This window comes from Xenopus laevis, chromosome 1S (assembly GCF_017654675.1).
Source record: "Xenopus laevis strain J_2021 chromosome 1S, Xenopus_laevis_v10.1, whole genome shotgun sequence".
NCBI classification, from domain to species: Eukaryota; Metazoa; Chordata; class Amphibia; order Anura; family Pipidae; genus Xenopus; species Xenopus laevis.
In genome coordinates this window covers 194,535,694-194,549,653 of record NC_054372.1, presented here as the reverse complement: position 1 = coordinate 194,549,653, position 13,960 = coordinate 194,535,694, and the positions used below count along the sequence as shown (strand labels likewise).

At 42.5% G+C, this 13,960-nt stretch overlaps 1 protein-coding gene across 1 annotated transcript in view; it reads left to right on the top strand.

Annotated features, from left to right (window-relative positions):
• Window positions 1–13,960, top strand: part of LOC108707348 (elongation factor 2) — a 35,303-nt gene that overhangs the window by 1,356 nt on the left and 19,987 nt on the right. Inside the window, exon 2 of the mRNA XM_018244609.2 lies at window positions 13,369–13,583. Coding sequence (XP_018100098.1) covers window positions 13,369–13,583 — 215 coding nt within the window. The remainder of the gene's footprint in view (window positions 1–13,368; window positions 13,584–13,960) is intronic.

Here is a 13,960-nt window from a genome sequence, read left to right as displayed (position 1 = left end):
CTTAGTATCCTGTGCCCCCTTATCATTCTATGTAGCTGTACCTATAGTATCGCTGTGCCCCCCTATCCATTCTATGTACGTACTATAGTAGCCCTGTGGCCCCCCCCTTTAAATCCATTCTATGTGACTGTACCTAATAGATATCCTGTGCCCCCATATCCAATTCTAATGTACTGTACCTATAGTATCCCTGTGCCCCCAATATCCATTCTATGTACTGTACCTATAGTATCATGTGCCCCATATCCATTCTATGTAGCTGTACGCTATAGTACTGTGGCCCCCATATGTGGCCAATTTATGTTAAGCTGTGTTGGAGTAGTAGCGTCAACGTCTAAGGAACGTTGTATCCCTGTGGCCCTCCCATATCCATTCTATGTACTGTACCTTATAGTATCCTGTTTGCCCCCCGAGATTTTTATTTTTCCTCATCTACTCAGATGGAAATAGCTCCCCCCGCCTCATTCTTTCCCATTTCTTTTTATTCACGTCATCGACTCGTATGCCTTTCCCGTCTCATTTTATTTCCCTTTTCAATAAATTTTACACCTTATTTATTGTCCCATTACTTACTTGTTAACAAACAATCATATTTTGTTAATTCTTTCTCGCTCGCTTCCAGCGGCATCCATCTCCCACCATAATCGTTTCTTATTTTTTTGTTACTTTTGTATTCCCCCTCGGAGCGCAAGCTCTGTATTATGTTATTTCCTTTTCTCTGTTGTTCCTGCCATGGACTCGGAGGTCACCTCCTCTTCTCTATTCACCCTAATCTACCACGTTGCTATCTTTTTTTCTGGAAGGCAGCGCTATCTCCTTTTATTACCATGCTCGAAGGCCTTTCTTCCTCGCTTTTTGTTCCCTTCCAGCACACCAGTAATAACAAAGGCCTCCTATGCTCATTTTTTTTTCCGCTAATCCTTATCCCCTCAGCTGATTACTTTCCCCCTCGTCGCCCAAAGATTCCTTTCTCCTTCTATTTATTTCTATTTATTACTGCCTCATTTCACTTCTGCCGCCTCACCCCTTTTTCCCCTTCTCGATAGTCACATTCTTATTTTTGTTGCCTCCATGCCAAAACAAATGCACTCTCTTTTCACCCTTTTGCCACCCTCCTTTTTCTATATTTTTTTCTGGTATTCTTGTGTTTTTTTTTTTTCCCCCCTTGTTCTCTCCACCCAGAACAGCATCAAGATATATCACTCTCCTCGCTTTTTGTCTCCCACACAAATTCTCCTTCTCCAGAAGTCCACTGACGTTTCCTACCTGCCTCACCTTTTTCCTTGTTTTTTTTCCCCCTTTAACCCGGGCTTCCCCTTTTTTTTGGGTTTCCCCGTTTTTGTTGGGGTGTATTGTCTGCCTTACACTGAGTCCATTTTCCGTTTTCCCTCCGCTCGCGCGCCCCCCCCATCATCCCCACCTTTTTTCTCATGTTTACTATGTTATCCCCTTTCTATTTTTTTAGCTCTCAGCTTGCTCGTGTCCTCTCTTCTATATCGTCTCCATTCCTCGGAGTGTAGCGTTCTTCCTTTTGTAATTTCTTAATATCCTATACAGTCTCCCGACTGTCTTTCCCTTGTGCTCTCTCAAGTTTCCCTCTTTTTCCTTATTTTTCTAACCTGATATTCTCCTTGTTACCTTTTGTATTTATTTGTTTATCGTTCCGTGTGGTCCTTCTCCCATTTTTGTATTTCCATTTATTCACCCCTTTTTATTTTTCCTGTACGCTGGCCGCGGCTTTTCCGTATTCCTTTATATGTAATCTAATTTGTGTTCTTCTCAACTTATTCTTCTCATTTTTCTTTTTTATTGCTCAGCTCGCGGGTTAATTTCCTTTCTTTTTATAGGGTAATTCTTTTCTCTTTGTTTGTTCTCCCTCTTTCGCTTGTATGGCCCTTTCCTTTCTTCTCATTTTTGCTTATATTGTATCTTCGTTCTATTCTCTCTTATATATTTTTTATGCTCAAAAAACTGGGCCCTGCTGCCTTACCTTTGTTTCTCCCATATCTTTCTACTCTTATTCTCTAGTTTTTGCCTACCTCGTCACCCCGTGGGCCTCTTTCCCGTATTACCGTCCCCGATTTCCTTCTCTCGTTGCCCATCCCCCGCGAGCCCTTTCTCTCCTATCTATATTTTGGTCCATTTTTTTTTCCCTCCAATTGTTTTGATCTGACCTTTCTCTTTTATTTATTGTTTTATTTTCATTTCTCGTTTTGCCTCCACGCAAGCGGGCTCCTCCTTTACTTTTCTCTTTATTGTACTCTTTGTATTTTCTCCCCTTCACAATAACTGTGTCATCCCTAACTTTTCAATTCCCCCTTTCTTGTTTGACGACTTTGCCTTTGTGCTCTGGGCGCATTTTTTCCTCCTGGAGCAGTCTCTCTTTGCTCTTTTCCTCCTTCTTCTCATCCTCTTATGTTTTGTTACTTTGCTATAATTCGGAATAATATGCTTGTTCCTTTATTTCTTGCGTGTTTTGCTCTTGTCTTTTCTTATTTTTACCCCCTTGCGAGCTCTCCTATGACTTTGTTTTATGCTAGTGAATTGTTACCGCTAATTAGCTCATAGTCTCAAATGTGACCAAAGTGTGGGATGGCTTGTTACTCTATATGTATTCATTTGTTTGCTCCCTTGTTTTTCTTTTCGTCATAATTCTCATTTTTTACTCGTGTGTTGTATGCTGGGGCTTGTATTCCCATTATTTTGTATGTTCTCCCCTCTGTTTGCCCTTCCCACGATAAGCTGGCCCATTACTTATTTGTAGTCTGTTACTCTTCTTCTTCATCAGCCTACAGAGCAAGGGGCCCTCTTTGTTGCCCCTTTCCTCCACCTCATCCCATTCAATTTCCATTTTTCTTTACTCCCTACTTTCAGTAGCCCTTCTATAAGTACATTTTCTTCTGTTTCGCCCACTCATCCCTCTCTCGTATTTTCTCATGGTGACCTTTTTCTTTCCAAATTTGTATATTTTCCTTTTTATTCTACGTCACTTTCGTTTCGTTTTTTCTGTCGCCCCTTCACAACAAGGAGAAACATAACCAAAATCACATAAGGTTATGATTACTCTCCGGTCAACCTCCCAAACCGTCAGTCACAGATAATTTCCTTTTTTCAACCCCATTTGAAAACTGATGAGCTCACACACAAAACTTTTTTTTAAAAAGAAAAAGTTGGCAACAGTTTCTCGCGAATCACTCTGAGCTCATTTCTATTTGTATTTTTACTGAGATAAGTCCTTATTATGTTGGCCGTCCCTCCCCACAGCAATTTGCCGCCCCACTCCCTCCCCTTTTTATTTTGCCCCCCCTGTTGCCTTAAGTGAAAATAACAACATATCTAATGACCTACTCACAAGAGAGTCTTATGGGGCTCTCCACCCTTAATCGTCCAGACTCCTCACTGTAGCAAACCATGCACACACACCAGTTGAAATACTTTCCACTGAAAAACCTTGCTTTTTATATCATGGTGTTATGCGGCGGTAGTGTGGGAGTAATCAGTTGTAGGACAGCTACATATTTAATTAAACTGCATCCCCAAAATTCGGTTTAATGTATATGATCGCGCATATAAAAGTTACCAATATAACAGTGAGATGGGGTCTTCTTGGTGGTGTTCTCTCTCTCTTTACTCCCCATATCATCAAATGTGTACTTCCCAGACTTGTAGCGCTTATGGGGGGACTCCCCCTCTCGCCTAGACAAACAAACCCAAGAGGCCTCCCACTCCCCTGTCTATTTGTCCCCACCCTCTCCGGTGACCCACCACGCCTTTTTATAGCTCACCTCAGGCCCTTGCAACCTGCTCCGCCTTCTTCTTTTCACAACCCTCACCTCCCCAACCCAAATATGGGGTTTGCCCCATGCCAATCAAGAGAGTTCATGGACAATATTTATGTTTATTTCTGTTTCTGTGCTCTTTCCTCTTTCCTTTATGTCTCTTTTGCTAGTCTGCCTCAAATGGTACTATAGGGAAAGGTTTCATAAAGGGAAAGATAAATAACCCCAGGACACTGAGATTTGGGGGCGCGCTGTGAGACAACATACACCACGGAAATGGTATTAGGTGCGACATCGTTATCGTGCCCCCCCCGTTACACTTCCCTGTGATTACCAGATAAGTTAATAGCACTCGCTATCTACCACATACTCGCCTACTATTAGCTATCCATTTGTGTCCCCTCTCTATAATGGGTTCCTATTTTATTGTTATTACTTCTGGTAGAACACTATTATGTCATCCCAATACTTGTAGACTCTTCTCTACATATCATTCTCAAATTGGTCCGTATTGTTATATCTTGTTACGCTAATTAATTGTTATTTCGTGCGCGCGCTAGATGCCGAAATCGGGTTTCACATTAATCCAATTCATCAGGGGTTGTTTATTCTCTGTTTATTTCCTTTTTATATATAAGTACTTTTCTTGTTTTTTTTGCGGGCCATAGTCCCCCCCCTGAACCTTTTTTTTTAAGCAAGCCCCTGGGCCAAGCTCTCCACGCGATGCAAACCAAACCAACCACATTTTCCCCCCTTTCCTGGGTAATTTCCTTTTAGAATCAAGCCTCCCTTTTTTTTCCCCCCCTTCATTCCTTTGCCCTCAAAAGTTATTCCTACTTAAGATGGTGGCCCAATCTTGGTGTGCCCCTCGAACACAAAACAAACCATTTTATTGCCATTTTCCTTAATTGTTACTTGTATTCGCTTATATGTTATTCTTCTCCCATTAGCTTGCCAAACCATTTAGGTTCTCCAAAATAGTACACATAAATGAAAATTTTGCGCAGCTCGTCAAAAGTACTGGGCCCCTCATACCTTTATTATTCTTTTTTTTTTTAGCGCCCTTGGGGGCCGAACCCTAGGACCAAACGTTTTTTTATCTTCCCATTCTATTGTACTTTGGAAAAAGTTTATCCCCCCTGTATATTAGTTATCCTGTGCCTTTCCTTTGCATTTTAATAAACCAATGTAATTTATGGGTAACTGACTAAGGCCTCCACAATTACTGTTATTTTCCATTGTTGTTTCTTCGCCGACACAATATCCCAATATCTGATTAAAGAGGGGTACTTAATGGGAAAAGTATAGACACATAAATAGTATGGAACAGGGGTTTTTCTGCGCTCGCCACCACTTTGATGCGCGAGGTTCTTATTTTTTGTTACTTTTTGTATACTGTCGCGGTGTAAGTATTCGCCTAAGTTGCTAACCTGTCCACAGTTAATAAGGGCACAGTTTTCGCTCACTGGTAGATTACTCAAGTATTACTCAATTTTATATTGTGGTTCAAACACATAGTCGCCCCCTAGTGAGTCCACTCAAATTTGTCTTATGAGTTTCGATAGCTGGGAGTCCCCTCTCTCACCCATAGATCAAATCCCAAGCTGTTTTGCGCCCCCCCCACAAAACCTAATATATCCTCATCCTCTCATATCGTACTTTGCTTACCAATTATTATGTAAAAATACAGTGCCTGCCTGCCACACCTAGCCTTAATAATTGCGCAGGGGACTAAATGTTGAGAACTACGTTAAGCGCCTTATATGTTAGATCAAATTTGTTGCTGCTCCTATAACGTCGGATAAACCTATAGTTGACTCCCATGCTGGCGTTGTGGCGCCGCATATCGCTTCTATGCGTACTGTACCTATAGTATCCTGTGCCCCCATATCCATTTGTATGTACTGTACCTATAGTATCCTGTGCCCCCCATATCCATTCTATGTACTGTTACCTATAGTAATCCTGTGCCCCATATCCTTCTATGTAACTGTACTATAGTATCCTGTGCCCCCATACTCCATTCTATGTACTGTACCTATAGTATCCCTGTGCCCGCGCCATATTCCATTTCTAATGATACTGTACGATCTATAGTATCCTGTGGCCGCCCATAATCCATTTAATATGTACTTGTACCTATAGTATCATGTGCCCGCATTTATCCATTTATGTATGTACATAATAAGTATCCTGTGCCCCCCTTTATCCATATCTATGTACTGTACCTAAATAGTATCCTGTGCGCCGCATATCCATTCTATGTACTGTACCTATAGTCATCCTGGGTGCCCGGCATATCCATTCTATGTACTGTACCTATAGTATCCTGTGCCCCACCTTATCCCATTCTATGTACTGTACCTATAGTAAAATCCTGTGCTCCGCAATATCCATTATATGTATGTACCTATAGTATCATGGTGGCCCCATAACTGTACCTATAGTAATCATGTGCCCCATATCCCATTCTAATGTACTGTACCTAATAGTATCCTGTGCCCCCATATCCATTCTATGTACTGTAAACCTATAGTATCCCTGTGCCCCCATATCCATTCTATGTACTGTACCTATAGCAATCCCTGTGCTCCATAATCCATATCTATGGTCCTGTACCTATAGTATGCCTGTGCCCCCCATATGCCATTCTATGTACTGTATCCTATAGTATCAGCCTGTGCGCCCCATATCCATTCTATGTACTGTAGCCTTTTATAGTATCCTGTGCCCCCCATTATGCCATTCTATGTCTGTACCTATAAGTATCCTGGCCCCATATGCCATTCCTATGTACTGTACCTATAGTATCTGTGCCCCATATCCATTCTATGTATGTACTATAGTATCTCTGTGCCCCCTTATCCATTCTAATGTACTGTAGCCTATAAGTAACCTGTGCCCCCCAATAATCCATTAATAATGTACTGTACTAATAGTTATCATGTGCCCCATATCCTATCTATGTACTATACATCTATAAGTAATCCTGTGCCCCAATAATCCTATTCTATGTACTGTTAACCTATAGTATCCTGTGCCCCGCATATCCATTCTATGTACTGGTCTATAGCATCCTGAGTGCTCCATATCCATTCTATGTATTGTACCTATATATCCTGATTGCCCCCCATATCATTCTTATGTACTGTACCTATAGTAATCCTGTGCCCGCCATATCCATGTCTTGTACTGTACCTATAGTATCCTGTTGCCCCCCATATCGCATTCTATGTATGTACCCTTAGTATCCTGTGCCCCAATATCCATTCTATGTACTGTACGCTATAGTATACTGTGTCCCTTAAATCCATTCTATGTCTGTTACCTATAGTAATCCTGTGCCCTCCCCAATATCCATTCTTATGTACTGTACCTATAGTATCCTGTGCCCCCATTCCATTTATGTACTAGTACCATAGTAATCCTGTGCCCTTAATATCCATTCTATGTACTGTACCTATAGTATCCCTGTGGCCCCCCATATCATTTCTATGTACTGTACCTATAGTATTCCTGTGCCCCTTATATCCATTCTTATGTACTGTACCTATAGTAATCCTGTGCCTCGCCCATATCCATTCTATGTACTGTACCTATAGTATCTGTGCCCCCCATATCCATATCTATGTAACTGTACCTATAGTATCCCTGGTTGCCCCCATATCCATTCTATGTACTGTACCTATAGTATCCTGTGCCCGCCGCATATGCCATTCTCATGTACTGTAGCCTATAGTATCCTGTGCCCCCCATATCCCATTTATATGTACTGTACCTATAGTTAATCATGTGCCCCATACCATTCCTAATGTACTGTACCTATAGTATCCTGGTGCACCCCTTATCCATTCTATTGTACTGGTACCTATAGTATCCTGTGGCCCCACCATATCCCATTCTATGTTACTGTAACCTATAGTAATCCCTGTGCATTACATTCTATGTACGTACTATAGATCCTGTGCCCCCTTAATTCCATATCTATGTACTGTACCTATAGTATCCTGTGCTCGCATATCCATATATGTACTGTATCCATAGTATCAGTGGCTCTCTCATATCCATTCTATGTACTGTACCTATAGTATCCTGTGGCCCCCCTTATCCATTCTATGGTATGTACATATAGTATCTGTGGCCCCCCATATCCAGTCTATGTACTGTACTATTATGTAATCCTGTGCCCCCATATCCATTCTATGTACTGTACCTATAGTATCCTGTGACCCCATATCCATTCTATGTACTGTACCTATAGTATCCCTGTGGCCCCCATATCCATTCCTATGTACTGTAACCTATAGTATCTGTGCCCCCATATCGCATTATATTGTAGCTGTACCTAAAGTATCAATGTGCCCATATCCATTCTAATGTACTGTACCTATGTAATCCTGTGCCCGCCTTATCCATTCTATGTACTGTACTATAGTATCCTGTGCCCCCATATCCATTCCTATGTACTGTACCTATAGTATCACTGTGCCCGGACAATAATCCATTTCCTATGTACTGTACCTTTATAGTATTCACTGTGCCCCCTTATCCATTCTATGTACTGTACCTATAGTATCCTGTGCTCCCATATCCATTTTATGTACTGTACCATTATAGTATTGTGCCCCATACTGTAATCCTAATAGTAATTCATGTGCCCCATATCCATTCTATGTACTGTACCTATAGTATCTCTGTGCCCCATATCCATTCTATGTACTGTACCGCTATAAGTATCCTGTGCCCCCATATCCCTTCTATGTACTGTACTATAGCATCCTGTGCTCCATATCCATTCTATGTACTGTAACCTATAGTATCTGCGTTCCCGTCCCATATCATTCTATTGTACCTGTAACCTTATAGTATCCTGTGCCCGCCATATCCATTCTATGTTGTACTATAGTATCCTGAGCCCCCATAATCCATTCTATGTTACTGTACCTATAGTATCCTGGTGCCCCAATATCCATTCTTGTACTGTACCTATAGTATCCTGTGCCCCCCATATCCATTTATATGTAACTGTACCTATAGTATAATGTGCCCCATATGCCATTTATGGTACTGTACTTATAGTATCACTGTGCCCCCTTATCCATTCTATGTACTGTAACCGTATAGTATAACTGTGCCCCCACATATTCCATTCTATGTACTGTACATATAGTATCCTGGACCCCATATCCATTCTTATGTACTGTACCTATGAGTATCCTGTGCCCCCCTTATCCATTCTATGTACTGTAGCCTATAGTATCCTGTGGCCTCCATAATCCATATATGTACTGTACCTATAGTATCATGTGCCCCATATCCATTCTATGTACTGTACCTATAGTATCCTGTGCCCCCCTTATCCATTCTATGTACTGTACCTATAGTATCCTGTGCCCCCCATATCCATTCTATGTACTGTACCTATAGTATCCTGTGCCCCATATCCATTCTATGTACTGTACCTATAGTATCCTGTGCCCCCCTTATCCATTCTATGTACTGTACCTATAGTATCCTGTGCCTCCCATATCCATTATATGTACTGTACCTATAGTATCATGTGCCCCATACTGTACCTTATAGTATCATGTGCCCCATATCCATTCTATGTACTGTACCTATAGTATCCTGTGCCCCCATATCCATTCTATGTACTGTACCTATAGTATCCTGTGCCCCCCATATCCATTCTATGTACTGTACCTATAGTATCCTGTGCCCCATATCCATTCTATGTACTGTACCTATAGTATCCTGTGCCCCCCATATCCATTCTATGTACTGTACCTATAGTATCCTGTGCCCCCATATCCATTCTATGTACTGTACCTATAGTATCCTGTGCCCCCCATATCCATTATATGTACTGTACCTATAGTATCATGTGCCCCATATCAATTCTATGTACTGTACCTATAGTATCCTGTGCCCCCCTTATCCATTCTATGTACTGTACCTATAGTATCCTGTGCCCCCCATATCCATTCTATGTACTGTACCTATAGTATCCTGTGCCCCATATCCATTCTATGTACTGTACCTATAGTATCCTGTGCCCCCCTTATCCATTCTATGTACTGTACCTATAGTATCCTGTGCCTCCCATATCCATTATATGTACTGTACCTATAGTATCATGTGCCCCCCATACCATGCCCCATTCCCTTCTATGTACTGTACCTATAGTATCCTGTGCCCCCCATATCCATTCTATGTACCTGTACCTATAGTATCCTGTGCCCCCATATCCATTCTATGTACTGTACCTATTAGTATCCTGTGCTCCATATCCATTCTATGTACTGTACCTATAGCATCCTGGCTGCCCATATCCATTCTATGTACTGTACTATAGTATCCTGTGCCCCCCATATCCATTCTATGTACTGTACCTATAGTATCCTGTGCCCCCATATCCATTCTAATGTACTGTACCTATAGTATCCTGTGCCCCCAATATGCCATTCTAGTACTGTCCTATAGTATCCTGTGCCCCCTTATCCATTCTATGTAAAACTTTTTGTACCTATTAGTATCCTGTTGTCCCCCCAATGATCCCATTCTATGTACTGGTACCTATAGTATCCTGTGTCCCCATATCCATTCTATGTACTGGTACCTATAGTATCGCTGTGCCCCCCATATCCCATTCTTGTACTAGTACCTATAGTATCCTGTGCCCCCATTATCCATTCTATGTACTGTACCTATAGTATCCTGTGCCCCCCATATCCATTCTATGTACTGTACCTATAGTATCCTGTGCCCCATATCCATTCTATGTACTGTACCTATAGTATCCTGTGCCCCCCATATCCATTCTATGTACTGTACCTATAGTCATCCTGTGCTCCATATCCATTCTATGTACTGTACCTATAGTATCCTGCCCCCCATATCCATTCTATGTATGTACCTATAGTATCCTGTGCCCCCATATCCATTCTATGTACTGTACCTATAGTATCCTGTGCCCCCATATCCATTCTATGTACTGTACCTATAGTATCCTGTGCCCCATATTCATACTAATGTACTGTACCTATTAAGTATCGCTGTGCCCCCATATCCATTCTATGTACTGTACCTATAGTATCCTGTGCCCCCCAGATATCCATTCTATGTACTGTACCTATAGTATCCTGTGTCCCTTATCCATTCTATGTACTGTCCTATAGTATCCTGTGCCCCCCATATCCATTCTATGTTCTGTACCTTATAGTATCTGTGCCCCTTATAATCCATTCTATGTACTGTACCTATCAGTACCTGTGCCCCCATATCCATTCTATGTACTGTACCTATAGCATCCTGTGCTCGCATATCCATTCTGATTACTGTAACCTATAGTAAATCCTGTGCCCCCCATATCCATTCTATGTACTGTACCTATAGTATCCTGTGCCCCCATATCCATTCTATTACTGTACCTATAGTATCCTGTGCCCCCCATATCCATTCTATGTACTGTACCTATAGTTCCTGTGCCCCCCATATTCATTCTATGTACTGTACCTATAGTATCCTGTGCCCCCCATATCCATTCTATGTACTGTACCTATAGTATCCTGTGCCCCCCATATCCATTCTATGTACTGTACCTATAGTATCCTGTGTCCCTTATCCATTCTATGTACTGTACCTATAGTATCCTGTGCCCCCCATATCCATTCTATGTTCTGTACCTATAGTATCCTGTGCCCCTTATATCCATTCTATGTACTGTACCTATAGTATCCTGTGCCCCCATATCCATTCTATGTACTGTACCTATAGTATCCTGTGCCCCCCATATCCATTCTATGTACTGTACCTATAGCATCCTGTGCTCCATATCCATTCTATGTACTGTACCTATAGTATCCTGTGCCCCCCCATATCCATTCTATGTACTGTACCTATAGTATCCTGTGCCCCCATATCCATTCTATGTACTGTACCTATAGTATCCTGTGCCCCCCATATCCATTCTATGTACTGTACCTATAGTATCCTGTGCCCCCCATATCCATTCTATGTACTGTACCTATAGTATCCTGTGCCCCATATCCATTCTATGTACTGTACCTATAGTATCCTGTGCCCCCCTTATCCATTCTATGTACTGTACCTATAGTATCCTGTGCCCCCATATCCATTATATGTACTGTACCTATAGTATCATGTGCCCCATATCCATTCTATGTACTGTACCTATAGTATCCTGTGCCCCCATATCAATTCTATGTACTGTACCTATAGTATCCTGTGCCCCCCATATCCATTCTATGTACTGTACCTATAGCATCCTGTGCTCCATATCCATTCTATGTACTGTACCTATAGTATCCTGTGCCCCCCATATCCATTCTATGTACTGTACCTATAGTATCCTGTGCCCCCATATCCATTCTATGTACTGTACCTATAGTATCCTGTGCCCCCCATATCCATTCTATGTACTGTACCTATAGTATCCTGTGCCCCCAATATCCATTCTATGTACTGTACCTATAGTATCCTGTGTCCCTTATCCATTCTATGTACTGTACCTATAGTATCCTGTGCCCCCCATATCCATTCTATGTACTGTACCTATAGTATCCTGTGCCCCCCATATCCATTCTATGTACTGTACCTATAGTATCCTGTGCCCCCTTATCCATTCTATGTACTGTACCTATAGTATCCTGTGCCCCCATATCCATTCTATGTACTGTACCTATAGTATCCTGTGCCCCCCATATCCATTCTATGTACTGTACCTATAGTATCCTGTGCCCCCATATCTATTCTATATACTGTACCTATAGTATCCTGTGCAGGGGCGCGCCGCCAATGAGGCGAGCTGAGACGCTCGCCTCAGGCGGCAACGCCGAAGCGGTTTCCAGGGGCCGCAAAAAGCCGCTCCTGCACCTTTAAGAGCCGAATTTCCGGTTTTTAAACTGGAAATTCGGCTTTACTAATGCGAGAGAGCGCAATTGCGCTCTCCGCATTAGTGTTCCTGCCTCCCCTCCCGACAAATAAGTCGGCGAGGGGGGGCGGCATTGCAGGAGCCGCCTCAGGCGGCGCTTAGGTCCGAATCGGCGCTGATCCTGTGCCCCCCTTATCCATTCTATGTACTGTACCTATAGTATCCTATGCCCCCCATATCTATTCTATATACTGTACACAGTAGATAACAGATAAGTACTACTATAGTTTATATAAACAAGCTGCTGTGTAGCCATGGGGCAGCCATTCAAGCACAGGATACACAGTAGATAACAGATAAGTACTACTATAGTTTATATAAACAAGCTGCTGTGTAGCCATGGGGGCAGCCATTCAAGCACAGGATACACAGTAGATAACAGATAAGTACTACTATAGTTTATATAAACAAGCTGCTGTGTAGTCATGGGGGCAGCCATTCAAGCACAGGATACACAGTAGATAACCGATAAGTACTTTTTGTTTTGGTGTTACTGTTCCTTTAAATGAATTGCCCAGTCACAGAGAACCCCTTCCTTTTCCTATGACTAAAGTTGCCATTATGAGTGTGTGCGGGGGCTGCCATACTGTACAAGAGGCTCCTGGTTTCTAATGCCAGACTTTCCCTCACACGCAGGTGAACTTCACCATCGATCAGATCCGAGCGATCATGGACAAGAAGTCCAACATTAGGAACATGTCTGTCATTGCCCACGTGGATCATGGGAAATCCACCCTGACGGACTCGCTGGTGTGTAAAGCCGGAATCATCGCTTCTGCCCGAGCTGGAGAAACTCGCTTCACTGACACCCGCAAAGATGAGCAAGAGCGATGTATTACTATCAAATCCACGTGAGTACTGCCCCCTGGTGCCTGAACTACTGTACTGTCTGTTCTACTGGTCATGTGGTATAGTCTTTAACTCTCTCCATGCTGGGTCCCTGTCCCACATCAGCACTAGAACTTAACTCTCTCCATGCTGGGTCCCTGCGCCACATCAGCACCAGGGTTTCACTTTCTCCATGCTGGATCCCTGTCCTACATCAGCACCAGGGTTTAACTCTCTCCATGTTGGGTCCCTGTCCTACATCAGCACCAGAGCTTAACTCTCTCCATGCTGGATCCCTGTCCTACATCAGCACCAGTGTTTAACTCTCTCCATGCTGGGTCCCTGTCCTACATCAGCACCAGGGTTTAACTCTCTCCATGCTGGGTCCCTGTCCTACATC